This window comes from Canis lupus, chromosome 3 (genome assembly GCF_048164855.1).
Source record: "Canis lupus baileyi chromosome 3, mCanLup2.hap1, whole genome shotgun sequence".
NCBI classification, from domain to species: Eukaryota; Metazoa; Chordata; class Mammalia; order Carnivora; family Canidae; genus Canis; species Canis lupus.
In genome coordinates this window covers 34488106-34516048 of record NC_132840.1, presented here as the reverse complement: position 1 = coordinate 34516048, position 27943 = coordinate 34488106, and the positions used below count along the sequence as shown (strand labels likewise).

General features: G+C 47.7%; 1 protein-coding gene across 5 annotated transcripts in view; it reads right to left on the bottom strand.

The window, feature by feature from the left end:
* MROH7 (maestro heat like repeat family member 7) overlaps window positions 1-27943 on the bottom strand; it is a 55257-nt gene that overhangs the window by 25126 nt on the left and 2188 nt on the right. For 4 of the 5 annotated variants that reach the window (XR_012028107.1, XM_072820341.1, XM_072820340.1 and 1 more), the window contains exons 2-13: window positions 21866-21900; window positions 19860-21165; window positions 12663-12736; window positions 9084-9167; window positions 7853-7932; window positions 7511-7640; window positions 5562-5657; window positions 4925-5029; window positions 4576-4711; window positions 2328-2440; window positions 1770-1946; window positions 1175-1329 (exon numbers count right to left, since the gene is read on the bottom strand). Coding sequence is in view for 4 of the 5 variants with exons in the window: in XM_072820341.1 (XP_072676442.1) it covers window positions 1175-1329; window positions 1770-1946; window positions 2328-2440; window positions 4576-4711; window positions 4925-5029; window positions 5562-5657; window positions 7511-7640; window positions 7853-7932; window positions 9084-9167; window positions 12663-12736; window positions 19860-21090 (2381 nt within the window). In the remaining variant the exon portion in view is untranslated. The remainder of the gene's footprint in view (window positions 1-1174; window positions 1330-1769; window positions 1947-2327; window positions 2441-4575; window positions 4712-4924; window positions 5030-5561; window positions 5658-7510; window positions 7641-7852; window positions 7933-9083; window positions 9168-12662; window positions 12737-19859; window positions 21166-21865; window positions 21901-27943) is intronic. The other variant, XM_072820343.1, reaches the window with a different exon arrangement.

Genomic DNA, 27943 nt, shown 5'->3' with positions numbered 1-27943 from the left:
AGAGGAAAGACTAGGGTGAGGCATGTGAGGCATCCAGGGTACAAGATGGAAGGAGCCAGTCTCTCTGGGGCTCATGCAAGCACCGGCAAGGCACCTGAGCACCAGGCGTCCTTACATTCTGTCCCGGCTCTGTCTGGCCTGCTGCACAGGCTGCTGCGAGGACTCCTGGGAGGAGGAGCCCCTGAGTGTCCTATATCTGTCCTATATCCTGAGTGTCAGGTGTGGTCCTGCCAGTCTTGTGAGTCTGAAGGATTGGTGATCCCCAGAAGAAACCCTTGGGGAGGTGTGGGGGGGGCGGCGGGTAGTGTGGCCAGAAGAGGTGAAAATCTTCCAGGTGGGAGGTCGGGGACATGTCACCCAGGCCCTCACTTTCCCACCCGATCTCCCTGGCCTCTAGGAATGACACCAATCATCCCTACTAGAAGCACACCTCACCCCACAGATCGGCACAATTCTGCGTGAACTATCATACAACGATCTTAAAGTGTGGGTCACAGGCTTCCTGCCTCGTTCTGTTCATTCAAAGGTGTGCGAGTGTTTTCTGGACTGGGAGGTTGGAGCAGTCAGTCTGATCTCTCTGGTCCAGTCCCCTCTGCCCATCAGACCATGAGCTCCCTGAAGGCAGAGAGAGGGAGCATCCTACTGGACAGTCCAGGCTGGGCAGGCACCCGGCTCAGCTGGTGACCTTACCTGTCACAACCAGCCATCAGGGGTGGGAGTCATGCAGGGAGCATGTCCCGATTTTGCCTATGGGGGAACACTGAAGCCCAGGGAGAGCAAGTAAACTACCCAAGACCACACAGCAGCTAGAGGCAGAGTCAGCACCAACACTCAGGCCTCCTTTCTATGGCATCCTTAGAGCGCTGGGCTTGGAGTTGGTCAAATCTCAGTTTGGGTCCTCATCCTGTTGCTTGCTCACTGGGGCCTGAGGACAAGGAACTGCCCCTCAGTTTCCCCATCTGTAAAGTGGGATCATTGTACTAAGAAGAGATGTTACTGCTCTCCACAGTGCCTCAAAAGTGCTCCACAATTGTCATAAGCACCACAGACCACATAGAAAAGGGTTCAGCTGGGAAGGCAAGGCCTTCCCTGAATGGAAGGACAGGTACCCAGCCCAGGATGGGGGTTGCTCCAACCCTCTAAGCTGTGGTGGCAGGAGCCCCCCAGTTGGTACCTGTCCAGCGGTAGAGGGCATGTGAGCAGGGCCACAACCACCTCGGTCATGAAGGAGCTGGCCAGGAGGGAGACGGGCAGCAGGGCCACCTCACGGGCCCGTGGCTCCTGGATGTGGCTCAGCTGCACATAGATGCCCTGCATGATTTCTGGGATCTAGGGCAGAGCCAGAGCAGTCGTGAGCAGCAGGCAGATGTCCGGTTGGAAGGTCAAGGCAGGCATGGGGAGAGTAGGGAGACAGGAGGAGAAAGGGGGTGGGGGTGACAGGATAGAGAGGCCAGGGAGGGGAGAGAAAAAAAGAGAAAGAGAGAGAGGAGGGCACCAGGAGAGAGAAGGGGAGGGGGGAGCAGCACACCTGCTCCTTCCCTGGGAGAGCCAGTTGTCCTCACTGCCCTCCCCACCCCCACCAGATCAGTAAGTGAGTTCTTTCTCACCCGCAAGGGGGGCACCTAGAACTCAGCCACACCACCCCTGCCTTGCCCCCGCGCCTAGGGGTTCCAGTTCCCCCCACCCTGCCACTGCCAGGCGGCAGGTCCCAAGGGATGAGCAGGCCCCGTGAGGTCTCCGGCTCAGCCCCTGCCCCCAGGGAGCCTTACCACCTCCAGCACCCTGTGGCGGTACCATTCCAGCACGGAGCTGAGCGTGACCTCCGAGGCCAGCTGCATCATCTCCCCAGAGTCCTTCCCCCGGGTCTCTGAGCTGCCTTTCAAGCCTTCCAGGGCTGCGAGCAACAGGTCCTTTACCTGCTGGGGTCCCAGGAAGTCTCCGAATTCCTGAAACAAAAGCACAGAGATACTGACACCTGGACGGACCCTAAGGGAGCCACACACACACACACACACACACACACACACAGCCACCACCAGATCCACACAGAAGTCGGCAGGGCCAGGCATGTGTACTCTGTGGGTGTCCAACACGGTGGGGAGGAGCTACAGAAGAAGGGGAGACATGCATCCTGCCCCCAGAGTGGGATAATGTGCTTCTGGGCACAGAGCAGAGGAGGAAGGGGCACTCGGGATGGGCCCATGTGGTTGGGGAAAGCTTCCTTAAAGGGGACATGAGCCTGGAAAGATGGAAGTGGGGAGAAGAGATTGGGGTGGGCCCTCCCCATTCCCAGGAAGGCCCAGAGCTGGTGGGCAGCCGGCAGTCACCGCAATCACACGCAGAATGTTCTGGCATGGGCTGACAGGGTTGTAGGGCCCCAGGAATCGCTTGTTGCTCTCATACAGCTCCTCCTTATTGGTCTCTTCCTTATCTCTGGTTCCTGCAAGAAAGAAGCCTCAGTGAGGCCCAATCACTCTATTTTTTTTTTTTTTGACTTTTTGTTAAACATGGAGGTAGGACACAAATCCTAGAAAACCAGCTTGACAAATTTTTACATAGAGAACACATCCAGGTAGCCAGGACCCAGGTCAGGAAGCAGAACGTAATGGGTACCCTAGAAGCTCCTCTTTGTTCTCTTTAGTCCCCTGCCCCTCCCCCACCTGGGGCAACTACCATTCTGACCCCTAAACCCATAGGTTAGATTTCTTGCTATTGGACTTAACGTAGTATGTTCTCCTGTGTGCCTGCCTCTCCCTCAACATCCTGCGGGTAAGATTTATCCATGCTGTCGCAAGTCACGTTAGCTCATTGGTACGTGGTGCTGCGTCATTTTCTGTGGTGTGAATACACTACCATTTATTTCTCTCTTATTTCTTTTCTTTTTTTTTTAAGACTTTATTGATTTACTCATGAGAGACACAGAGAGAGAGAGAGGCAGAGACACAGGCAGAGGGAGAAGCAGGCTCCACGCAGGGAGCCCCATGTGGGACTCGATCCCGGGTCTCCAGGATCACGCCCTGGGCTGAAGGCAGCACTAAACCGCTGACCCACCCGGGCTGCCCTCTCTATTTCTGATGGACATTTGGGTCATTTTTAAAAAGCTATCGGTGCTGCTAAGAACATTCTGGTATGTCTTGCCAATGCCTTTCAGGAAATGTATGCACACATTTGTTAGGTACACGGTCAGGAGTGTACTTGCAGGGTCCTAAGGTTGGCATAGGTCCGGCCTCAGGAGATGCTGCCAAACGGTTTTGCAGGCTGCAGGCGGGCCCAATTATATGCCCACCAGCAATGCAGGAGAGTTCCAGAGGCTTCACGTCCCATCAGTGAGCTGTCAGTTTGATTCTCACTGTTCTGGTGGGTGTGTGGTGATACCTCTTTTAAACTGCAATGTCCCTACCCTGGTAGTCCCAAGCCTCTTTTTCTGATTTGTGTTCTTTAGTGCTCATCGTTATCTGACTTCACTATATGTATTACTTGTTTATTTTGTTCACTGTCTCTTGACAACAAGAAGGTAAACCCAATAGGGAGGGTTATTTAACTTCATTGCAGTGTTTTCAGTAATTAGCATAGATCTGGAACATGGTGGCTTCATATTTTCTGTTGAAGGAAACCTATTTCAGGCTCATTTCCTAAGGCCTTACTGCAGCCTGGCCTGGGTCCTCCCTGGATTCCCCCCAGAGTACGCAGGGCATCAACACAAGGAAGGGCTGTCGAAGCAGAGGGACCATATGGACCAAGTGTGTGGGTCATTTGTAAAGGAAAGAAGCTTGAGACCTGGAATCAGATAGACCCAAGTTCAAAGCCTAGCTTTGCTGCTCCCTATACTCAGGGGACCCCCACAAACCACCTCATCCTTGAGAATTTAACAGTGTGGGGCTGGGGTCACCAGATAAAATATAGGATACCCAGTTAAATGTGATTTCAGATTGCCAGGTCACTCTGCCTCCAGAGCCAGGGAAGCTTAAACAACATGCCAAAGGCCCGTGGGCAGGGTTGGGACCATGGGGAAAGGAAGGAGGCAGGAAGCTGCTGAGACTGCACACCTCTAGGTACGATGCCAGTGCCTGGGTCAGCCCATTTCATACCACCAGCTCCCTAAAGCAGGATCTGAGGTGCTTCTCCCACCTACAGGCTGTAGCCACTCCAGATTCTAACATGGGACTTGTCCTTTGTTCATTCATTGAATAAATATTCACCCACCATGTGCCCAGCCCAGGGCTAGCCCTTGGGAATGCATGGTGACTATGACATGGACTTGCCCTGCTCTCAGCACACTGGGCCATCACGCCTAGGTGTGCATGGTGCCGTCATAGGAATGTGACACTTAGAGTCAGATAACACTTGGAAGGAAGAAGAGGGGATCAGATACAAGGACTGCTTAAATCAAAATAGGGCTGTTTGTAGCCTCCCTCTGGTCCTGTGGGGACTGAGGCTTCACACCGGCTTCCGCAGACCCCATCAGACCCTGTGCTGGTCTCCATCTACCTGTGCCTTGCTGCCAAGGTTCTGGTCAATTCCCAGGCTGAGCACCTGCTCGGAAGCCCTGCCTGAGAGGCACCCCAAAGGGCTTACGTTTTTGGAGCTCCAGGATGGTGTAGAGGATGATGATGCCGTCCAGAGCCTCCCGGCCAATCTCCTCATCAGGATCCCCGATGCGAAGGATGAGCCTCCCCAGCAGAAGCCCCAGCGCCGGGAACCCCGAGGACATCTGTTTGTGTCATAACTTCAGGGACTGGGTCTTAGAAATTCAATAATCTTATACAGCAATTAGTGAACAGAGCTGGATGGTCGGGCCCTGAGAGCAGAGCCCTCTGAGGATGACAAGGGCCACCTGGGAATCTCTGGGCAGATGCACCAGCTCCCTTACAGCCAACAAGACTCTCCCTCCTCAGAGTGTCCTCCCCTCCCAGGGACCACTCACAAAGAAAGGCAGGGTCAGAAGTGTGTGATTCAACACAGAGACATTGCTGTTCACGGCCCGTGCTCGCTCATGGGCCTTCCCGGAGTTCATCCAGGGCCCCAGGGGCTGCAAGGACAAGGGGGAGACTCAGAGCTCCAGGCTGGAGGCCACCCTCTGCCGCCTGAGTGGGCCGGTCAGCCTTTACCGGTCAGCAGGAAGCTGCCAGGGCACAAAGGCAACCGTCCACAGCCCTCTCCTCCTTCTCCTCCGCCTCCTCCTCCTCCTGGGGCAGAGGGAGCCCTGGGGTCCAGGAGCTGAGGCTAAGACCAGAAGACCAGAGGGAGAACGAAGGTCAGCGAGGAGAGAGATGATAGATGGCGAGTCACGAGGATAGAGGAGAGAGAGAGACAGGGATGAGAACGGAGAAGGCAAAGCTATGGGGACAGCTAGAGCCAGAACACCGCAGGGGGCGGGGGGGCGGACAGGGAGAGAGCCAAGGGGCAGGAGTTTGGAACAGGACCTGTAGTAGGGACCCTGGGGGGGGGGGGGGGGAGCACTGGCCCAAGATGACATCCTGAAGTCAAACTGCTCCTTCTGGACCCAGCCCCCCACTGCTCCTCTTTTCCCCTCTGTCCCTTTGCTCCTCCCACCCCCACACCTCCAAGATGCTCTTCAGCCCAGCAGGAGTGGGGTCCTCAACAAAGAGGGCGTTGAGCAGGGTCTGCAGGGCATCCAGGGTCTGCTGGTAAAGCTTCTGTGGGCAGGAGGAGGACCAGCTGCTAGGGGGCTGCTGGAGCGGACCTGGCCCCAGCAACCCCGTACCCGCACCCTGCTCTGGGTCAGGGGAGGAGGGACACTCAGACTGCTTTCTGGCCCCACCTGAGAGACTAACTTAAGGTATGATATTGGACACTTTGCTCTCTCACCATGGGTTATAGTTTCCTTATCAACAAATTGGTGGGGGCACCTGGGTGTGCAGTCGGTTAAGCATCGGACTCTGGTTTCGGCTCAGGTCGTGATCCCAGGGTCCTGGGATCGAGCCCTGCATGGGGCTCCACGCTTAGCATAGTCTGCTTGAGGATTCTCTCTCCCTCTGACCCTCACTTCTCTCTCCAATGAGAAAAACATTTTTCCAAAGTCACACAACGTGTTGAGGAACAAATGAGAGGATGGGTGGGAAATGCGGCTAGAACTGTAGGAGCCAGGTAAACGGGAGGGCCAGCCTCACTTTTATTATTGTCTCTGGGAAGTTCTGTGATGGCTACTCCTAGACCCAAATAGATTTTCCAGTGGCCCCTCCAGGGAGCCACGTCTCCCCCGCCTGGGTTCCCTTTCTCTTGGCCACACCATAGTCCCAGAATTGTCTTAGGAAGCTGTAGGCTGAAGAGGGGGTTTGAGCCCCTCTGTCCCCTGCCTCAATTCCATCTGCCAGCTCCTCACGTCTGTCTGTCCCCCAGGTTGTCTTTGTCCGGGCTTCCTGGTCTGTGCACACCCAGGTTACACCACCACTACTAAGCCACCCACCTGCCAACTACCTCCCTCCTCCTTCTGGCCCATCGCTGTGCAGCACTGCCCTCTGCTGTCCGGGCCTGGAACTGCAGGAGGGCTGCCTGCACTTCCCATGACCAGAGTGTCGTCCTCGTCGTCGTCGCCCCCCCCCCCACACACACACCCGGGCCGCCTTTGGGTCTTGTCCCTCAGGACACAGAGCCCTCAAGCTGCCCTCAAGGGTGGCCTGGTCACCACTGCATTCTAGCTTTGCTTCCCAGCACTCTTGCCTCCGGCCATGCTGCCCCCTTGTCATCCTTGGAGTCACCATGTTCTCCCCGTCCTCAGGCCACTGTACAGGTGGTTCCCTTGCCGGGCATGCCCTTCCTTCTGCTACTCCCCCTCCGAGCTAACTAGCTCTTCTTTAACCTGTCAGCTACAGCCCCATGACCCCTGACCCCCACCTAGGCCAGGACATCCATTCTAGGCTCTTAGTAGCACCAAGTACTCCTTGCTTGCAACCCTTACCATTGCTGCAATTTTGCATTTATTCGTATGATTCTTTGACAATGTCTAGCTCCCCGCTGCCTTCCCTCTACTGTATCCCCCACCCCCTGGTACTTCTGGAGTGGGCATTGTGTTTGCTGAATGAAAGGATGAAGGAATGCACCTCCCTCTTGGCTGAAACTCCTCTCCTTGAGTCTCCCTCACTGACCCAACTTCCTACACTAAGGTCACCTCTACCCACTTCTCCTGGGACAGCCCTGCACAGGTTGGAAGATGCTTACATGAGCCCCTTGAGGTTCTACGCTCACCCCAGCTCACGTGGTCTTCAGCCCTCCTCCTCCCAATCCCGGCCACCTCCGAGGGCCAGGCCAACACATGCTCACATCCCTCGCTCAGGGCAGGACCCAGGAGTGGACAGAGCACCCCAAATGAGCAATCCCTTATTCCAAAGATTCACTCATTCACCAAATATTTATCAAGTGCCTGCTCAGGCCAGGAGCTTGCATAGGAGGGTGAAGATTCGCATCCAACTCCTAGAAGGCTCTTTCTCTCCCCTCTGAGAGCTCAGAAATGCACCCTAGTCTAAGGATGTGGGGAGCCCCAAGGACTCACCTGTATGGCCTCAGCCTTGGCCTCGTCCTTCTCCTGCATGGCCTGCACCGATGGAAGGGAGAACACGCTCTTCACACACGTGTCCACCAGCTCTGACCGTTCTTGCCATCCCAGGATGGGCTGGGTGTGACTGGCAGAGAGAGAAAGACAGGCCAGCGGTGAGGGAGGGGGGTAGGGAGGGGCTCTATGGCCCCGGAGGAGGGAAGTGGGTGTGGAGCACAGGGCCTGGGGAAAGGCAAAGGCACAGGAGAGGGTTGGGTACAGAGGCCAGGCCCCAGGAGAGACAGGTGGAGCCCAGGGAAGGGGGCAAGGGGCAGGGGGTTGGGGAAGGGCTGTGGACACCTCAGCTGGGTCAGGGTCTCCATGGCCTGCCAGCGGACGGTGCTCGAGAGGGAATCCAGTGGCTCTTCCTGGATCTGCCTCTGGATGGGGGGACCACGGGGGGCTGATGAGGGGGGTGAGGCCATGCAAACCCCCAGGATGGGGGCCACTGTTCAGCATAGGGAACAAGCTGTGACAGCCCCCATCCTGGACAGAACCGTGCAGGGCCTCTGTGGGGAGAGTCAGCTCTCTGCTCAATTCCCATCCTGAGCCCAGTTCAAGGCCACCACAAACATCCCGCACCCCAACCAGCTGCACCCTACACACAAGGCCCAGCAAGAACTGCTTTGGCAGCCTCGTGGTCAGGAGGCACACTTAAGCCAGATACTGGCCTGAAGCAGAAAACACCATGAATGGCTCTTGAAGGGGGTCCACTTGAATTCCTTTAAAAACATCCAAGGAGCAGCTGGCTGGCTCAGTCAGTTAAGTGTCTGACTGGCTCAGGTCATGATCTCAGGGTCCTGGGATGGAGCCCCACATGGGGCTCCATGCTCAGTAGGGAGTCTGCTTGTCTCTCTCCCTCTCCCTTCCCCCAGCTTGTGCACTAGCTGGTTTTTTCTCTCTCTCTCTTTCTCTCTGTCTTTCCCTCAAATAGATAAATAAAATCTTTAAAAAATAAAATAAAAATGACCTAATTACTTCTCACTTTTGATCTAGCCTCTACATACAATAGGTGCTCAATTAATGTCAATGAAATGAAGTTATCCAAGGCAAGGCTTTTATCTTTAAGGGACCCAAAGCTAAATATAATTTTGAGGATTTCAGTGGTGCAAACCATTCCAGTGGATGACTGAGAAGTGAAGTCATTGCAAAACAATGAGGGAAACTCTTGAATGTTTCCCACCAGGAGGAATTTCTGGGAAAAGAATGTATTAAATAATAATGACTGCTCCCAGGGGCCTAGGGCCCTACAGCAGTCTAACCACTGGGTGGTGTCCTCCCAACAAGCCAGCTGGTGCACAGGCATTACCTCAGGTGCTGATGAGATGACAAGAGCCAGGCTCAGAGAAGGAAAGTAGCTTGCTGAGCTCCCTCAGGGAGGTGGAGGGCAGTCAGAGGTGGGCTGAGCCTCAAATCCAAGCATCCTGCCTTCTCCTCAGTCCTCCACCTCAAGCCTTGTCTCACCAGTTTGTGGACTGGGACTCCCACCTCCACCCACCCAACGCCACAGACCCGTGCGGGGTTCCCACACCATCATCTTTTTCATCATGGTCTTCTTCTCTCCTTCTGCTTCTAGCACATCCTGGCACTTCTGGAGGGTGATGACATTCTCCACCTTGGAGACAGCAGGGTGAGAACCACACTGACCGCCACCCTCAGGGGCTGCCCGCACACCCCCACCAGCTACCGTGCACCTGTCCCCGGCTGCCAGCCCCCGGCACTGGTTCCAGAGAAATGCGAACCCACGGGGACCCTTGGGGTGGGGTGCAGATTTGGGAAGGCTGTGGATAATCCCCGAAGGGCAGCATTTGGGGGAGGACTAGATTTCAGGCTCTGCAAAGTACTCTCCCTCTCTTGAGGGAGAAGGGGTAGGAGCTGATGGGATGGAAGAGGTGCTGAGGCCTCCAGTTGGAATCGCACCATTATAATACCCCTTAAAGGTTTCTAGTACCTACTCTCTTTTTATAAGATTTTATTTATTGGGCAGCCCGGGTGGCTCAGTGGTTTAGCACAGCTTTCAGCCCAGGGCAAGATCCTGGAGACCCAGGATCGAGTCCCACATCAGGCTCCCTGCATGGAGCCTGCTTCTCCCTCTGCCTGTGTCTCTGCCTCTCTCTCTCTCTCTCTCTCTCTCTCATGAATAAATAAATAAAATCTTTATAAAAAAAGATTTTATTTATTTATTTGAGGGAGAGACAGAGAGAGAGAGAGTAGGGGGAGGGGCAAAGGGAGGAGGACAAGCAGGCTCCCCTCTGAGCAGGGAGCCCAATGTGGGGACTCGATCCCAGGACCCTGAGACCATAACCTGAGCCAAAGGCAAACGTGTAATCAGCTGCGCCACGCAGGTGCCACTCTCATATCCACTCTTAAGGGCACATCCTAGTCAGAGCAAGGCATTCCGCCACCTGAGAGAGGAAATACCTTTACCAATGTCCAATTAATCTATGAGTTCTCATTATCTCAAGGTAAAAGAAGAAAAAATGATGAAATAGATGAACTAATTCCATATAGTGAAAAAAACAAAACAAGTGAACCTGACGGGCAGTGTGGTGGGTGAGACATGCCACATGTTCTTGGCCGCTGCCACCAAGAGGACAGAGAGCCCTTGAACCAGGGCTCACCTTCCCAGTTGCTTGGACCAATAGAATCCCATGAAGTGATGACGTGCCAATTCCTGGCCTAGCCCTTAAGGCAACTGGCAGCCTTTTCCTTCTGGAACCCAGACACCACACTACAAGGAAACCCAGCTAGACATGGAATGATGGCACCATGTGGAAGATGAGGGTCATCTTCGATGTTCCAGCCCCTGCTCCTGTCTACAGCAAGAGACCACAAGAGCCACCTTGCTGAGCCCAGACAATTTCAGAGTTCTCATACAATCCAGTAATTCCACTTCTGGGTATTTAGCTGGAGAAAAGAAAAACACTCACTCTAAAAGATGTGTGCACCAGTACGTTGATTGCGCGTTATTTACAATAGCCAAGATATGGAAGCAATCTGAGTGTCTATCAATAGATGAATGGATAAAGAAGGTATGTGAGATTTTATATACAGACACACACAGTGGAATGTTAGCCATAAAAAAGAATGAGATCTGGCCCTTTTGCACCAACATGGATACACCTAGAGGCTATAGTGCTCAGTGAAATAAGTCAGACAAAGACAAATACCATATGATTTCACTTATATGTGAAATCTAAAAAACAAAACAAAACACAAACAGATTCATAGATACAGAAAACATTCTGGTGGTTGCCAGAGGGGAGGGGGCTGGGGAGCTGGGTGAAATAGAAGAAGGGGGTTAAAAGGTACAAACTTCCCATTATAAGATAATTAGGACACAAGGATGCAACGTACAGCATAGGTGCATAGTGACAGATGGTAGCTAGACAGATGGTAGCTACATTTATCCTGATGATCACTTGGTAATAATGTACCTAAATGTTGAACTGCTACATTGTACACCTGAAACTAATATAATACTTATTCACTTATAACATGGTATAAATTAAATTAAACAGAAATTAAAATTTCAAAAATTAAACAAAAATTAAATTTTCAAAAATTTCAGTATCATGAGAAATTGGGCCCCTTGGTCCTTATTTCCCCATCAGAGTGAGCTTTTAGACCACTAAGTTTTGGGGTGGTTTGCTACGTAACAACTGGTATCTTAAACTGCCAAAGTGATGATAGAGGGATAGCTAGTAGACTGAATGGTCATGGAAGACCTCTCAGAAGAGTCGATATTTGGGCTGAGTCTTCAATGACAAGAAAGAGGTAACCATAAAAAATAAAAAAATAAAAAAATAAACTATTCTTTCTGCCCACAGGTCTTGTCCCTATGCTATTAAAAAAACAAAAAAACAAAAAAACATGTTTTTGCACTGAAGAAAAAATAAAAGAGGTAACCATGTGAAGAACTAGGGGAAGGTCCGCCTATCTCTCCAAACTAGAATGCTACTTCATTGTTGTATTTCTACTGCCTGAAATGATCCCTTGCATGTAGTAGGGACTCAACAAAATTTGTTGAATGACTGCAGTAATAAACCCTATTTGTTGTAGGCACCTTGCTCAGTGCTGTGCATACGTTAACACAGACCTTATTCAAACTTTATTATGCCCATTTTGTAGCTAAGAAGAAATTTCCTGGCAGAAAAGACAAGTGCAAAGGCCCTGGGGCAGGAAGGAGCATGGCACGTGTAAGAAGCAGAGAAAGGCCACTTGGCAAGAGCAAGGTGGACAGCCAGAGGGATGTCATGGGCTGGTATGCTCCCAAAATGCAAGACCTCTTATTAGTCCTGTCACTCTCTCCCCATGCCCCACCCTGGGACACCCCAGGGACTGGAGCAGCCTGAGAGCAGGACCTCCCTCCTGCATGGCCTGGCTTGGGTGAATCCCACCTCCAGGCTCTGTCCACCAGCCAGTCTCCCCCACAGCAAGTGTATTCGCACTCATGTCCACTAGCCTGTCCAGTAGGCCCCTACTGGCCCTCACCAAGTCCTACAGGTGCCAGCTTTCTCTGGTCTCCCAAGGCAACACCTGGTTTGGGACTATGTCCTGAAAAGGGCCATTTACTGCCTTTCTTCATCTTTAAGAGATCCTCTCACAATTGATTCAGTTACTTAAAAATCTTTATTGAGCACCTATGATGTACTTCAGTCTAGATGCTGGGAACAGAGCTGTGAATAAAACAGACTAAAATCCCTGATTTAGGGGCATCTGGGTGGCTCAGTCAGTTAAGCATCTGCCTTTGGTTCAGGTCATGATCTCAGGTCAGCATCCTGGGATCAAGCCCCGTCTGGCTCCCTGCTCAGAAGAGAGTCTGCTTCTCCCTCTCCCTCTGTCCCTCCCCCCACTGGTATGCTCTCTCTCCCTCTAATAAATCTTAAAAAAAAAAAAAATCCCTGGTTTATGGAGGATGCATTCCAGTGTGAGAGGCTAACAACAACAACAAAAAAAAACAAGATGAACTAGTAAAGTATAGTGTACACCAGCTGGTGATGAGTCCCAAGGAGAAGAGAAGAGCTGGGCAGAGATACAGGGAGCAATGGGACTGGAGGGGGGCGGGGCATCCCAGGAAAGTCAGCTGGGGGTGGGGCAGGAAGCATACCAGAGCCATCTTGCTGTCTTTGTCTCTCTTCCCTGGCACCTTCACCAAACAGGAGGCCACTTCATCGAAGGCTCCTGAATGTCATAGTTTCAAGGAGGAAACAAGAAGGAAGGTAAAGATGTGGGTATAGAGCTGGTGCCTCAGTCCTGTTTCCCCTCCCCCACAGGGCCCCTCCAGTCCTTATTCCCCTAGCAGCCACACTGAGCTCTCTTCCCTGAAAACCTTCAGTGGCGCCCTATCCACTGAGCATAAAGCCACCATTCTCGTCAATGCCCTTAAGTCCCTACCGGATCAGTGTCCCCTGGCCCTCTCCCCCGGGGGCTACCTCCTGCTACACTCCTCTCACCATGCTCTGGCCACATTGTCTGCCTTTGGCGCAGGGCAACCTGCCCCCTCATCAGGGCCTTTGCACAGGTGATCTCCTCCACCTGGGCCACTCTGCTACCACACCCCACTGCCCAGCTAGGGATCCCCTTCTTCATATCTTCACTTGCCTGCCACTCCTCAGAAAGGCCTCCTAGATCTTCAGGGTAAAGGAGGCTTTCAGTACAACCCTCTTGAGCATCATCCTACTCTTTTCTTTCAGCTGTTATCACAATGTGTAATTAAACTCTGATTTGTTATAGTAGATACCTGTTTTGTCAGCCCTAGATTTCCTCATCGTTCTTCTAAAGAAAGAGGCCCTTCTCCCCTGTGGGCTACCCTTTCCACGTAGCTAGGTGAAGCCCATCCATCACCCCTTCTTCAGATAGGGGTGGGCCTGGAACCCAAGCATGGCCAATAAAAGCATCCCATGCCTCCAGCCCCGGTGATTGGCCCAGAGATGGGCACTTGGCTGAACAGGACCAACAGAACTCTTTATTCAAGAGCACTGAGGGGAACCCAAAAGAGAATGGGTCTCTCTCCTTCTGAAGGCCTGTGAGTGCCCGGAACTTGGTTCAGGGCCACCTCAGCCACCAGAGGCTTCTGGAGGATGGAGCCAATAGATAGAAGCAGAGACACCAATAGTAGTTAACATGGCTTGCTCCAGTTATCTTGTCTTCTGGGTGGGTACCATTTTCCACTAGAAGGAACAAATCTCCTTGGAGAAGTGGCTGAGTCTGGGATTTGGGCAGAAAAGTATAGAATAAGCCTGAGATATCTTGTACTGGAAAGCTAGGAAGAGAGCTCAAAGAATGATGGGGACATGTCAAAGGAACACAAAGCTTACTTGAAGGGATCCCACTGGTCAAATTGGGGATGATTTGAGTATCACAATAAATAACGGTAGCAACAGATTATAATTCATTGAATAACCTAAGAAATCATGAGTCTATACTAACATAAACAAGTACATGAATAAATTGAAAGTTTGATGAGGAATGAAATATTTACATAGTTTTGAAGTACCTCTCCACAAAACATTTTTTTTTTAAGATTTTATTTCTTTATTCATGAGAGACACACAGAGAGAGGCAGAGACATAGGCAGAGGGAGAAAGAGGTTCCCTGTGGGGAACCTGACACAGGACTCAATCCCAGGACCCCAGGATCACGCCCCGAGCCAAAGGCAGCCACTCAACCACTGAGGCACCCAGGTGACCCTCCACATAACATTTATTACAAATGGCGGTGGTGCTACTGGGATCTACTGGGTTGAGTCCAGGGATACATCTTACAATGCTAGCAGCTGGCTCCCCTGTCCAAACCCACATCCACACAACAAAGAGTTATCTAACACAAAATGTCAGTACTGCCAAGGTTGGGAGATCTTGCCTCAGGAGAAGAGTATTGAATGGAAAAGGTCACAAGGGAGGGTTCTCGGCTGCTGGCAAAGATCTGTGTCTTGATCTGTGTGGTAGTTACCAGCATGTATACATATGTAAATACTAATCAAGCTGTACTTGAGATTAGTTGTACACTTTACATATTTCATTGATACGTGTTATGTATCTTGGCAAAGTTTTTAAGAGGCTAATACAATTTGAAAACATGTTGTCTTTAAAAATGCAAATGGACAAGGCCCGCCTGGGTGGCTCAGTTGGTTGGCCGTTGACTCTTCAGTAGTAATCCTAGGATCCTGGGATGCCCCACCTCAGCCTCCATGCTCTGGGGCAGTCTGCTTGTACTGCTTCCTCTGCTCCTCCCTCAGCCTGCACCCACGTGTGCATGCTCTCTCTGTCTCAAATAAGTGAATAAATAAATATCTTTAAAAATGGAAATAGACAAAATGTTCCTTTTAAAAAGTAAAGATTGGAGGCACCTGGCTGACTTGGAGGAACATGCAATTCTTGATCTCAGGATCATGAATTCAAGCCCCACATGGAGTATAGAGATTACTTAAATAAAGAAAACGTTAAAAAATAATAATAAAAAGCAAAGATTGACATTAAATAGCCAAAATAATCTTGAAAAAAAAAAGTTAGTGGACTCACACTTCCGGATTTCAAAACTTACTGCAAAGCTATAATAATCAAGACAGTGTGGTTTTAGCATAAGGACAGACATATAGACCAATGGAATAAAATAGAAAGCACAGAAATAAATCCTTATATATGTGGTCAGTTGATTTTTGACAAGGGTGCCAAGACCATTCAATGGGGAAAAAGAATGCAAAAGAATGAAGTTGGGCCCCTACCTAACACTATATATGAAAATGACTCGAAGACTAAGCTTAAAAGCTAAAACTATAAAACTCTTCAAAGAAAGTATAGGAGGAAACCTTCATGAGATTGGATATGGCAATAATTTCATGAATATGACACCAAAAGAGGGCAGCCCGGGTGGCTCAGTGGTTTAGCGCCGCCTTCAGCCCAGGGCCTGATCCTGGAGACCCCGGATCAAGTCCCACATGGAGCCTGCTTCTCTGCCTGTCTCTGCCTCTCTCTCTCTCTCTCTCTCTGTGTCTTTCATGAATAAATAAAATCTTTAAAAAAAAAAGATCTTCTATAAAAAAATATGACACTAAAGAAAAGACAATAAAAGAAAAAATAAAATCGGACTTTATCAAAATTTAAAATTTGGGGGTACCCTTGAGTGGCTCAGTGGTTGAGCATCTGCCTTTGGCTCAGGGTATGATCCCAGGGTCCCGGGATTGAGTCCCTCATCGGGCTCCCTGCATAGAGCCAGCTTCTCCCTCTGCCTATGTCTCTGCCTCTCTCTCTGTGTCTCTCATTAATAAATAAAATATTTTTTACAATTTAAAATTTTTGTGCATCAAAAACAGTATTGGAGAGCCTAAGTGGCTCAGTTAAGTGTCGGACTCTTGATTTCTGCTTGAGTCATGATTGCAGAGTCGTGGGTGGCTCAGAGCTCAGCTGAGTCTGCTTTTCCCTCTCCCTCCTCTTCCCCCTCTCATACTCATGCAAGCATGCACTTGCTCTCTCTTAAATAAATAAATCTTAAAAAAAAAAAAACACTATCAAGAGAACGAAAAGACAGCTCACAGAATAGGAAAGAATATTTGCAAATCATATATCTGATAAGGAATTAGTAGCCAGAATATATAAAGAACTTCTAAAACTCAACAACAACAAAAAACAAACCACCAAATTTGAAAATGGGCAAAGGACTTGATTATACATCACATCTCTCCAAAGAAGATTGTTGTGCCCAAGATTGCGAATCCGAGAAACCACCAAGGAGCCAACACTGATGCAAGTGCACGAGGGTTTATTAGCAAGCTCGAGCTTGGGTCCAAGTATACCCAACACGGCGGAGCAGGGACTTGGACCTCAAAGTGGGTTACAGCTGGGTTTTTTATAGGCTGGTCTAGGGGATTTTCAGAAGGGGTGGAAGAATTTCTCCAAGTTCTGTTTACATTTTGATGTGGGGCTTTCAAGGGCATTGAGCTCTGTTCTCATTCTAATATGAGACTTTCTACCATGGGCGTGGGCTCTGTTGTCTTTCTGAAATGGGATTACCTGCCGAGGACGTTGAGGACATTCTGCAGTTTTTCCCATAAAGTTCAGCTCTTATTCACAGGGGCCTAAGATGGCTGTACTTGTCCTAATGCTAAACTTCAGGTGGGATAGCCTTAATTTTTCTCGGCCTCCACAAAGATACAACAGCCAATAAGCACATGAAGGGATGTTCAATATCGGTCATCATTAGGGAAATGTAAATCAAAGCTATGAAGAGATACCACTTTATAGCCTTTAGGATATCTATTGTAAAAACATTTTCAGGACACCTGGGTGGCTCAGCAGTTAAGCATCTGCCTTTGGCTCAGGGCGTGATCCTGGAGTCCCGGGATCCAGTCCCATATCGGGCTCCCTGCATGGAGCCTGCTTCTCCCTCTGCCTATGTCTCTGCCTCTATCTCTCTGTGTCTCTCATGCATAAATAAATAAAATCTTAAAATATATGTGTATATATATTCAAAAAGAGAAAAATAACAAGTGTTGGCAAGGAGAGATTAATAGTGCAGAAATTAGAACTCTTGTATATTGGTAGTAGAAATGCAAAATAGTACAGCTGCTCTGGGAAATCGTTTAGCAGTTCCTCCAAAAGCTAAATATAGAAATACTAGATGATCCAGCAATTCCACTCCTAGGTATATATCTAAAGGAATTGAAAATAAGAATTCAAACGGGCACTTGCAATTTATAATAGCAGCATCATTCACAATAGCCAAAAAGTGGAAACAACCCAAGTGTCCATCCATGGGTAGATGGGCAAATAAAATGTGGTACACATACTGGAATTTTATTCAACCATAAAAAGAAATGAAGTACTGATACATGCAACAGCAGAAATGAACATTATGGTAAACAAAATGAACCAGACACAAAAGGTCAAATATAACATAATTCCACTTCCGTGCTATATCTAGAGTAGGTAAATTCAAGGAGAAAAAAAGGCAGATTAGAATTTAGCAGAGCCTGGAGAGAGAGGGGTTAGGGGGGCTATTGCTTTATGGTATGAGCTTCTATTTGGAGTGATGAAAAAGTCTGGGAACTAAATAGTGGTGATGGTTGTACAATACTGTGAGTGTGACTATGCCATTGAATCACACACTTAAACACAGATTTGCCATATGACCTAGCAATCCTACTCCTAGGTATGTACCAAAGAGATATGAAGACATATCCATATAAAAATTTATACATGGATGTTCATAGTAGTAGTATTCAAAATAGCCAGAAGGTAGAAACAACCCAAATATCTATCAACTGTTGAATAGGTAAACAAAATGCGGAATGTTATTCAGTCATAAAAAGGAAAGAAGTCCTGATCCGCAATACAACATAAACTTCGAGAACCTTATGCTAAGTAGAAGCAACCAGTCACAAAGGACCACATATAAAAAAAAAACAAAAGACCACATATTGTATGATTCCATTTATATGAAATGTCCAAAGTAGAAAAATCTATAGACACAGAAAGTAGATTAATGATTGACTGGGGTAGGGGGTCATGGGTTGAGGATGACATCTAAGGGGTATAGGGCTTCTTTTTGGGGTGATGAAAATGTTCTAAAATAGACTGTAGTGATGGCTGCATAACACTGTATATTTTTAAAGCATTAAATTTTATACTTTAAGTGGATAAATTTTATGGTTCTGTACATTTCAATACAGCTGCTTAAAGAAAAAACCAACTTGCATAAAATTCTTCTATATCATCAGCATCACCAGCACAAAATTAGAATTGTATTAGAAGATAAGATATGCTTCGTGATGGTAATAAAAACTACAAGGTATCTAGGAATTAACCTACCAAAAAAAAAGCACTGGACCTTTATGGAGAATTTTTTAAATTCTAGCAAAGAATATATCCTATAAAAGGAAAACTTGAATAGATGGATAAATTAAGAATATTCCAATAAAGTCTTTTTTTAAGATTTTATTTATTTATTCATGAGAGAGAGAGAGAGAGAGGCAGAGACACAGGCAGAGGGAGAAGCAGGCTCCATGCAGGGAGCCCGACGTGGGACTCGATCCCGGGTTGACAGGATCACGCCCCGGGCCAAAGGCAGGCGCTAAACTTCTGAGCCACCCAGGAATCCCCCAATAAAGACTTTTTGAGGACTTAAGACAAATATGTTCTAAAATGCATATTTGGAAAAAATAAAATAAAATAAAATGCACATGGAAGGGGCTCCTGGCTGGCTCAGTGGATGGAGCATGTGACTCTTAGTTTCAGGGTTGTAAGTTTGAGCTCCACATTGGGTGTAGAGATTACCTAAAAATAAAATCTTTTGGGATCCCTGGGTGGCTCAGCGGTTTAGTGCCTGCCTTTGGCCCAGGACACGATCCTGGAGTCCCAGGATGAGTCCCACGTCCGGCTCCCGGCATGGAGCCTGCTTCTCCCTCCTCCTGTGTTCTCTGCCTCTCTCTCTCTCTCTCTCTCTCTCATAAATAAATAAATAAATAAATAAATAAATAAATAAATAAATAAATAAATCTTAAAAATAAATAAAATAAAATCTTTAAAAGTTTTTTTTTCTTTTGAAATAAAATGTATATGGAAGAAAGAGGGTCTACTAATACACTTCAGGACACAGTGTGGATGCTATTGTCCTCAGAATAATTCTAAAAACATCAAAGAGGAATTCTCACCCTACCAGATACATACTGCACCTCTGAAAACACAGGTTTACAAAGCCATGGTCTATTTTTAAAAATCACAATATGGAATTGGTGTATGAACAAACAAAAAATATCTGGAGATATAAATGACTGGAAAAAGATGTTTACAACATCAAAAATTGATAAGGGATTAATTCACAGAACTCCTGCATATCCCAGGTAAGTGAGGAGCAGGCTCCAGACAGGACTTCAAGGCTTCACCCAAGTGAGGATGTCAAACACTCAACAGAGGCTGGCTGAGCCTAGAACCTGCCTGCTCCACTGGTCAGATTTGAACCTGAGAAGCCAGGCCTGAAATCTAACTGGAGAGAAAGAGACGTACATTTTGAAAGAAATGTATAGTTATGTGACTCATAATTTAGACATAATAAAATCGTTATGATATGGAGATATTTCAGTTAGGGAAATTGAAGCTCAGAGAGATTAGGTAGATTGTCCCAAGTCACAGAGCAAGCAGAGGCTGAGCACTAGATTGCTTGTGTATACTAATATTTTGCATCCTGTCCATTGTATGCTGTTCCTTCCTCTCCCCTCTTCCTTTCTCTAGCCTCCCTGTCCTACGAGTCTGAATACAAAATTCTTCCAGGGTAGCGCCCTCTCTAGGGTTGTCACCCTTGCTGTACTCACCCTCTGGGATGCTTTGGAAGGCTGTGGTGTCCTTGTCTGTGATGTTACAGGTGGGGAACCCCAGCGGAAACTGGCCCGTCTCAGGGCTGACCATCTCGCCCCAACTCTCCAGATTCTCATCCAAGGGTATGGCATGGATGCTGTTGTCCTCAGAATAATCCTGCTGGCTGCTCAATGTCAGGGTGGAGGTGTCACTGAAGATAAGGCTGGAGCCAAGACTGAGAGTCTCATTGGAGGCCAAGATCAGGGTCATGCATGAGGGTGGAGAAAGGGTGGAATTGGGTCCATGGGTACTAGAGTGCAGGCTGATACCGTCACTGGAGCCAGGAATTAGGGTCAAGCATGAGGCCTGAGTGATGGTCATGTTCAAGTCAGACCTGGGATTACAATTTGAAGCCACATTGATGGTTCCCTTGGAACTCGTGTTCCAGGCTGCACCAAAGGCTCCTTTTGAGACAGACCTGGAGATCTTATGTGAAACCACAGTGATGGTCTCATTGGTATCTGGGATCAGGGTCCCAACAGAACCTGAAGCTGCATGTAGGTCCAGCTTGGAGGTGTTTCTTGAGCCCACACCAAGTATTTGGCTGGAATCCCGGTCCAGAGAGGAGTTTGAGGCAGGAATAAGGAGTGCTTTCGAGCCTGGCCTGGAGACACACTGGCCCACAACCAGGGCTTCTCTTGAATAGGGCCTTATAAATGGATTTGCCTCAGACCTGGAAGGGTTGGAGTTACTCTGACCCAAATCAGCAATCTTGCCTGAGAGTGAGTTGAAAGCCTCCTCAGCATCAGGCCCAGAATGACTCCCTGAACCCAGAGCATGGGCCTCAGTAGCGCTGGGGCTCAGAACGAGGTTTGAGGCTGGACCTAGGGCCCTCTGCAAGTTAGGCTTCAAGATGTGATTTGAACTCAGGCCCAAGGCTTCACCAGAGTGAGGAGTGATGATCTGGAGGGAGGCAGGGCCCACAGTCTGGCTGTCATCAGGGCTGGGGGTGTTACCAGATGCCAGGCCAGGGGCCTCCTCTGGGACAGGACTCAGAGTTGGATTGAGGTCTGGAACAAGAACTGAGCCAGGATTCAGGGCTGGGTTTATAAGGGGAACAAAGTTCATGTCCAGGTGGGGCCCAGAGATGGTGCTGGAGCTGAAATCTGGGGCCTCGGTGAAGCTGAGATCAGGTGTCGTCTTTGAGCTTTCACAGAGGACCAGACTAGCCTCTGGGCTCAGGGCCATGCCTGGCCTGGTGGTCTCTCAGTGCCACAGCTCCCTTCTCTCCAATAGCCAACTGTTGAGCTCCCCACAAGGCTCCTGAGCGGGAAAAAGGCAAACTCAGTCATGCTTCACCTTTTAAGTCATGCTTAAAACTTTTCCATGGTTCCCCACTATCCCCGGGATGAAAGCCCTTGCATGACTTCCAGGTCTTTCGTGACTGCGCCCAGCTCACCTGTCCAGCCCCATCTACACAGCTGTTCCCTCGAGCTCTCGGGCCAGCCATATCCCCTGGGTTTCTCTGACCACGCCATGCTTCCTCTCAACTCTTCAACAATGCGATTCCCTTGGCTTGGAACCTCCTCCCACTGTCCTTTGCCAAGCCCACTCCTCCCAGCAAAATATTCATCCTACTTTACTCCCCATTTAATGGTCTAGCCGCTGGGAGAGGTGGCAAGAACTATGCGTAGCTTAGTCCCTGGGACATCCCCAACCTCCAGCACCCAGTGGGAAGCCTGTAAATACTAGACAAAGGTAGAAAAGGGGAAGGAGGACGCTCCTTAGGGGTTGCCCTACTTCCAGTCTAAATTTCTAGAACTACCCACTGCCCTGGACAGTTTGCCTCTTCTGGATGAGGAGGCTACATAAAGGAGACCCTGGAGCAGTACTCAAAACCAGAGCCTGCCTCACCACAGCAATCTGATTGCAGAGTGAGCCCCCCAGCCGCCCCCCCACCACAACCCTACCCATCTTTCACACTTGGGCTCCTCTCCCTGTGGGAATCACTGGGACGGCTTACCTGCATTCATGGTGTTCTTAAGCAGGAGTGGGCCTCTGGAGGAGACACAGAAGACCAAGTCAGGTAACATGTGTTTTTGTAATGCTTCCTGAGCAAAGTCCACAGACCAGACACGCACATCTGCTAACCATATTGCCTCACACACACACACACACACACACACACACACACACACACACACAGAGTCCTGAAGTTAGATATTATTGCTGCATTATATACTTAAGGAATTGAAGGTCAAAGAAAGGAATGTCATCCACCCTACTGACCCTCAGGGAAGCCAAGACCATCTCTTTATGCTACTCATCCACCTGAACTCCTCCTCCAAGGCTTTCCACTGTCTTCAGGACAGTATCCCCAATCCTTAGCAACCTAAGAGGACTTTCTGTGTCTGGACTTAACACTCCTCTCACCTGTCTAGCCTGTCCAAACTCCCTTCCCCACTCCATTCCACCACCTCTCAACTCTTTAGTGTTTCTCCAAAGAACCAGGCTCTGGGTTAAGTCTGGGTCTTCCAGAAGTTGGGCATACCCTTCTCCAGATTCCTTCCCTGCTAGTTATTTCTTCTTCACTCACTCATTTATTTCATTTCATCACTTATTTATTATTCATTAATACACTAACTCATTCACTAAATCATTTACCCATTCCACAAACTTTGCTGTACATCTTTATAGCTCAGCTTTGGAAAGACCATAGATTTGGAGTCATATGGTTCTGGATTCCATCCCAGTTCAACTTCTTACTAGTCTGAGTGAGCTTGGGCAAGAGACCTTTTCCCCTCTGGCCCTCCTCCAGCTCATCTCTAACATGGGAAGCATAAAACCTGCCACCCACAGTGGTTGTGGCTTCAGTGCCTAGCACTAAAAATATGGCCTACTGAAGGCCCTCTCTAAATGATAGCCACTCTTCTGTTACTCCTTGCCAGGCGCTGCAGGCAGAAAGGAATAAGGTGCTCAGAGCCCAGTGGGAGCTGCCCTCATTCCAAGCAAACAGATCATGTACAGCTTTGCATCCTGCCTCAGAAGCAGGGAATGTCCACTTACCATCAGCACCAGAGGTGACTTGACCTGGAAGCTAATGAAATTTAAAACTCCGGGACTCCTTGCCTACACAATCCCTTTCTAAGGATACCATAATTTTGTATTCATAATTCTGTCTTCTTTTATTTAAAGAAGAGCCTAAAAAAGTCTTCAGACTCGAAAAAACCCCTAGATCTTTCCTTCATGACCCTCCCACTTGTGTGTGTGTGTGTGTGTGTGTGCGCGCGCGCGTGCAGGCATATACACACACCCCATAGTTATCAAAGAGAGGCATTTTCAACCTGGAAAAATATGCCTTGGATGCAGCCTCTGAGGCTTCATGTAGGATTTTGGAAGGTCTACGTGGTTCGGGCTGTGGAAGAGAACAATCTCTACCCCTCTGACATAGCAGATGCACAATATCAGGTCACTGGGCAGAAAGCTACAGGTCTCAACCCTGGCTGACCCTCCCTCTTCCCTGAGAAAAAACAGATTTCTCCCACTTTTCTCCTGTTCCCTCATGCTCTTCTTTCATCCTGCAACAGACAGGCAAGGCTTCCGAGCTGCCTGCCAGTGACTGGGACAGCCCATATCTTATCCTCCACCAAAGGGACATTCTGCATTGGGAAGAGTGGTGGTTGTCGAGGGGCTTGGATGGGACACAGGGGAGCCAACAGGGCTCATTACTGACTCAATAGTTACCAGCTACCTATTGGCCTTTGCTTCCCAGGCCCTGGAGTCCCAAAGAGGGAGGGCGAAGAACAGCCATAAAACAGCAAGTTAATCCTAAGACTGAGAGAACCACTGACTGATTTCCATCTCCTCTCCTCAGTGAGCCCTTCCAGGCCTTGAGCAGGGGTTGTGGGAGCTCTTGGGAGGTGTAATTATCATTGGATCTTCCAGTGCCTCGTTGACAACACATTTATTGGCCCAGAATATGTTAAGTACTTGTAAGCATGTGATCACACTACCCTGACAAACACACATCCGACATTGGAACACTTTATACCTAGAGAATCCAAAACAGAACTTGCTATCTTTCCCCTAAGTCAGACCTTCCTATTCTCTTCCATTTCTACTAACTGGCACTACTATGTAAGCTAGAAATGATATCATCCTCTACTCTCTTTCCTACTTGCTCCATCCAATTTGGGCTGAGTTTTGCCACCGATGGCTCCAGAAAAGCTCCCAAATATCTCCCCATATCTCAATCATCACTGCCAGACCCTAGCACAGATCTCATTGCCTAAGACACCTGTGTTTAGGGACTGCTCCCAACAAACCAATTTCCAAATTGAGCTGCAAATATCCTCCTTTAAAATTGCATTCAACAGTGTGGCACTGACATAAGGATAGACATACAGGCAAATAGAATAGAACTGCGAGTCCAGAAATAAACCTATGTGTACCCATGGTCAATTAATTTCTTACCAGGATGCCAATTCCATTCAATGGAGGTAAAATAGTCTCTTCAACAAATGGTTTCAACATGCAAAAAAAATGACATTGGATTCCATACCTCACACTATATACAAAAATTAACTCAAAAAAGATTAAAGACCTAAATCTAAAAGCCGAAATTATAAAATTCTTACACAAAAACAGGGGTGAATTTTCACAACCTTAGATTTGACCACGGTTTCTTAGATATGACATCAAAAGCACAAGCAACAAAAAGAAAAAATAAGTTAGGCATCATCAAAATTTAAAACTTGTGTACCAAAAGACACTGTCAAGAGGTGAAAAGAGGGATGCCTGGGTGGCTCAGTGGTTGAGCATCTGCCTTCAGCTCAGGGCGTGATCCTGGAGTCCCAGGATCAAGTCCCACATTGGGCTCCCTGCATGGAGCTTGCTTCTCCCTCTGCCTGTGTCTCTGCCTCTCTCTCTCTCTCTCTCTCTCTCTCTCTCTCTCTCTCTTTGTGTGTGTGTGTGTCTGTCTCTAATGAATAAATAAATAAAATCTTAAAAAAAAAAAAAGAGGTGAAAAGACAGCCTACAGAATGGGAGAAAATATTCGTAAGTCATATATCTGATAAGTCCCATACCCAGAACATATATATAAAGAACTTTTGGGGACACCTGGGTGGTTCAGTGGTTGAGCATCTGCCTTTGGCTCAGGTGGTGATCCCAGAGTCCAGGGATCGAGTCCCGCACTAGGCTCCTCAACGGGAGCCTGCTTCTCCCTCTGCCTATGTCTCTGCCTCTCTCTGTGTGTGTCTCTCATGAATAAATAAATAAAATCTTAAAAAAAAAAAGTAGACCGGGATCCCTGGGTGGCGCAGTGGTTTGGCGCCTGCCTTTGGCCCAGGGCATGATCCTGGAGACCCGGGATCGAATCCCACATCGGGCTCCCGGTGCATGGAGCCTGCTTCTCCCTCTGCCTGTGTCTCTGCCTCTCTCTCTCTGTGACTATCATAAATAAATAAAAATTAAAAAAAAAAATAAAATAAAATAAAGTAGAAAGGAAAGAAAGAAAGAAAGAAAGAAGAAAGAGAGAAGAAAGAAAGAAAGAAAGAAAGAAAGAAAGAAAGAAAGAAAGAAAGAAAGAAAGAGTTGACAGGGAGATCTTTTTTTTAAAGATTTTATTTTAGGGAAGCCCTGGTGGCTCAGCAGTTTAGCGCAGCCTACAGCCCAGGGTGTGATCCTGGAGACCCAGGATCGAGTCCCATGTCGGGCTCCCTGCATGGAGCCTGCTTCTCTCTCTGCCTCTCTCTCTCTCTCTCTGTGTATCTCTCATGAATAAATAAATAAAATCTTTAAAAAAATAAAGATTTTATTTTAAAGATTTTATATATTATATTATATTATATTATATTATATTATATATATATATATATTTTTTTTTTAAGTAAGCTCCATGCCCAGTGTGGAGCCCAATGTCAAGTTTGAACCCACAACCTAAGATCGAGATCTAAACTGAGATTAACAGTTGGTTGCTAACTGAGCCACCCAGACGCCCTTAAAAAACTCTCAAAACTCTACAACAAAAAGGCAAGAAATCAAATTTTAAAATGGGCAAACAAGACTTGAATACGATATTTTTCCAAAGAAGATACACAAAAATTTAACAAGCACACAAAAATATGCTCAACATCATTAACCCTTAGGAAGATACAAATCAAATCCACAATGAGACATTATTTTATACTCATTATTATTTTTTAAATGGAAAATAACAAGGAGCACCTGCTGGCTCAGTCGGCAGAGCATGTGACTCTTGATCTCAGGGTCATGAGTTTGAGGCCCACATTGGGCATAGAGATCACTTTTAAAACAAAAAGTTGAAAAGTTTTTCAAAAAAAGAAAAGAACAAGTGTTGGCAAAGAAAGATATAGAAAATTGACACCCTCAAACAGTGTTAATAAGGATATAAAATGGTGTAGTGTCTGTAAAAACAACGTGGTAGTATAAGAAGTCAAACAGAATCACCAAATGATCCAGCAATTCCACTCCTAGCTACATACTCAAAAGAGTTGAAAATGGATGTTCCAATAAAAACTTGCAAAAAAAAAAAAAAAAAGGTTTACAGTAGCACATTCACAAAAGTCAAAGGTGAAAACAACTTAAATGTTCGTGAACTGGTGGATGGATATCCATGAAATGAAATGTTATTCAGCCACAAAAAAGAATCACTTGCTGATATTTGTTAAGGACAAACTGAAAATATCATGCAAAGTGAAAGAAGTTGGACACAAAGGCCACATATTGGATGATTCCATTTATATGAAATATCTAAAATAATCAAATCTCAAGAGACTCAAAGCAGATTAAGGCAGATAGAGGTTGCCAGGGACCGGGGAAAGAAGAGAATGGGAAGTGACTGCTTGCTGCGTACAGGCTTACTTTTGGGAGTGACAAAAATGGGAACAAGATAATGACTGTGATTATGCAACACTGTGAAGGTACTATTTGCCACTAACAGTGAGTTTTATGCTATGATTATTGTGCCACAATTTTTTAATGCATGTACCAGGCAAGAAGGTGTAGACTCACTTTTCCCTGATCTTTCCTTCCAGGGACAACTAAATATCCTGGAAATGATTCAACTGACAGCCATAAAAGGACTCTGAAAGCTAGGAAGAAGGCAGTGGATTAGCTAGGAACGTCAGGACTTGAGGGATCACACTGAGTGCGTTCCCCAGCGTTTTCTTTTTATCTTCCATATATCCCAGACTGGGCACCAGATAGGCCTGCCACACATCTGTCAAGAGCATGTGTGTAAATACACACATACAAAGGGAAAAAAGCCTGCTCCCTCTGGCTAAAGGACCAGAAAAAGGGAAGCCCAATGAGGTGGACCCCCAATGGGGAGCTCTAATCCTCTTTCCGTATCAGAGGGACCAGCAGGCCAATCCACCTGCAGGCACAGTGCCAGCAGAGCCCTGCATCTCTGGGCTCTCCATCCAGTGGCAGAGAATTTACCAGGTCCCACAGCTCCTGGCCTCTCAGTGACAATAGGTGGCCAAGGGAAGCACTGTCTTGCCCTTGCAGGCAGTACCACCAAGAATGAACAAAAGCTCCAGCAGTGCCAGAAGAGCCAAGCCATCCCAAGGCTCTGACTCCCAAGGCTCCGCTATCATTGGAACTACAGTCCATAAAATAGTCCAGAACCTACACTGTACATCTTGACAGGCTGATTGCCAGCTAAAATAGATTTAAGTAGGATCAAAAGTCTCTTAACGTAATGTCCAAGATGTCAAGGATATATCAAAAAATTATCCATCATACCAAAAGCTAGGAAAATCTCATTTGGGAAAAGATAACTAATGCCAATACTGAGTGAATCAGAGATCAGAGTTTGCAATAACGATTTTAAAGCAGTCGTTGTGAAAATGCTTCAACAGGCAATTACTGACCTTCCTGAAACAAATGAAAAACTAGAAAATCTCAGCAAAGGAATAGAAGTTATAAAAAATTTAATTATTGAAATCAAAATAGAAATTATTTAAAGACACAACTGAAAAAAATTTTAAGTTGCTAGACCAGCCCAATAATAGAGTGGAGGTGACAGAGAACAGAATCAGTCAGCTAGGGACGCCTAGGTGGCTCAGCAGTTGAG